The sequence below is a fragment of the Primulina huaijiensis genome, unplaced genomic scaffold (genome assembly GCF_012295235.1).
Source record: "Primulina huaijiensis isolate GDHJ02 unplaced genomic scaffold, ASM1229523v2 scaffold204467, whole genome shotgun sequence".
Lineage (NCBI taxonomy): Eukaryota > Viridiplantae > Streptophyta > Magnoliopsida > Lamiales > Gesneriaceae > Primulina > Primulina huaijiensis.
The window spans coordinates 1-971 of NW_027353684.1; the positions used below are offsets into that span (position 1 = coordinate 1).

The 971-nt window shown below is 42.5% G+C and overlaps 1 protein-coding gene across 1 annotated transcript; it reads left to right on the plus strand.

The window, feature by feature from the left end:
* Positions 1–6: 6 nt before the first annotated feature.
* On the plus strand, positions 7–867 carry LOC140966298 (metalloendoproteinase 4-MMP). The gene has a single exon (XM_073426619.1). The coding sequence runs from the start codon at positions 91–93 to the stop codon at positions 796–798; it is 708 nt and encodes a 235-aa protein (XP_073282720.1). The 5' UTR covers positions 7–90; the 3' UTR covers positions 799–867.
* Positions 868–971: the final 104 nt, after the last annotated feature.

Genomic DNA, 971 nt, shown 5'->3' on the forward strand with positions numbered 1-971 from the left:
ATAACAAGATATCAACAAAAGTTTGGCCTTTCCATTAATGGGAAGCTCGATTCTCGTACACTTTCCAAACTCATCTCTCCTAGATGCGGCATGCCTGACATAGTACCTGACTCTGGAAAACTGTCGCAAACCACCCAAAAGTACACGTACTTCATCGGCCGGCCAAGATGGGGCCGGAGTATTCCGATGACTTTGACATACGCAATGTCACCAACAAATATAATTACTTACTTATCCATGCAAGATATGAAGGCTACGTTTGAACGTGCCTTTAGCCACTGGGCTTCTGTCATTCCTGTAACATTCGTGGAATCCGAGGATTACGGCTTTGCTGACATCCAGATAGGGTTCTACAGCGGCGATCATGGAGACGGGGAGGCATTCGACGGGGTTCTTGGAGTTCTAGCACATGCGTTCTCACCTGAAATAGGGCGGCTCCACCTAGACAAGACTGAGACATGGGCGGTAGACTTTCGAGTGGAGAAATCTGATGTTGCCGTGGATTTAGAGTCGGTGGTGACACATGAAATCGGACATTTGTTGGGATTGGCGCACAGCGGTGTTATAGAATCTGTGATGTATCCAAGCTTGAAGCCTAGGGAGAAAAAGGTGGATTTGAGGGTCGATGATATCAAAGGCGTGCAGGCTTTGTATGGTTCGAACCCTAATTTCAGTTTTCAATCTTTCTACGAATCGGAAATGGCTTCGAATGATGGTGTTTGTACGAGGTTATTTGGAGGGAAAATTGTTCGGTTTAGTACATTATTGTTTGGGTATGTTGTTTGGTTGTTAATGTGATATATAGAAATCAATTAAAACGAATTTATTAGATACATTTTTTGGTCAGATCTAACTCCGGGCCGGGGTACTTATGCTTTATATATTATATTTGATTAGTTTGCATTGATCTCTTCAATACGGATCCAATGGCTTTAGTTTGTAACTTGAATGTTTTTTTTTTTTTGGATCAT

What these genes read in the sequence shown, in the direction of transcription:
- LOC140966298 (XM_073426619.1), top strand. Translation starts at nt 91, where the DNA reads ATGCCTGACATAGTACCTGACTCTGGAAAACTGTCGCAAACCACCCAA.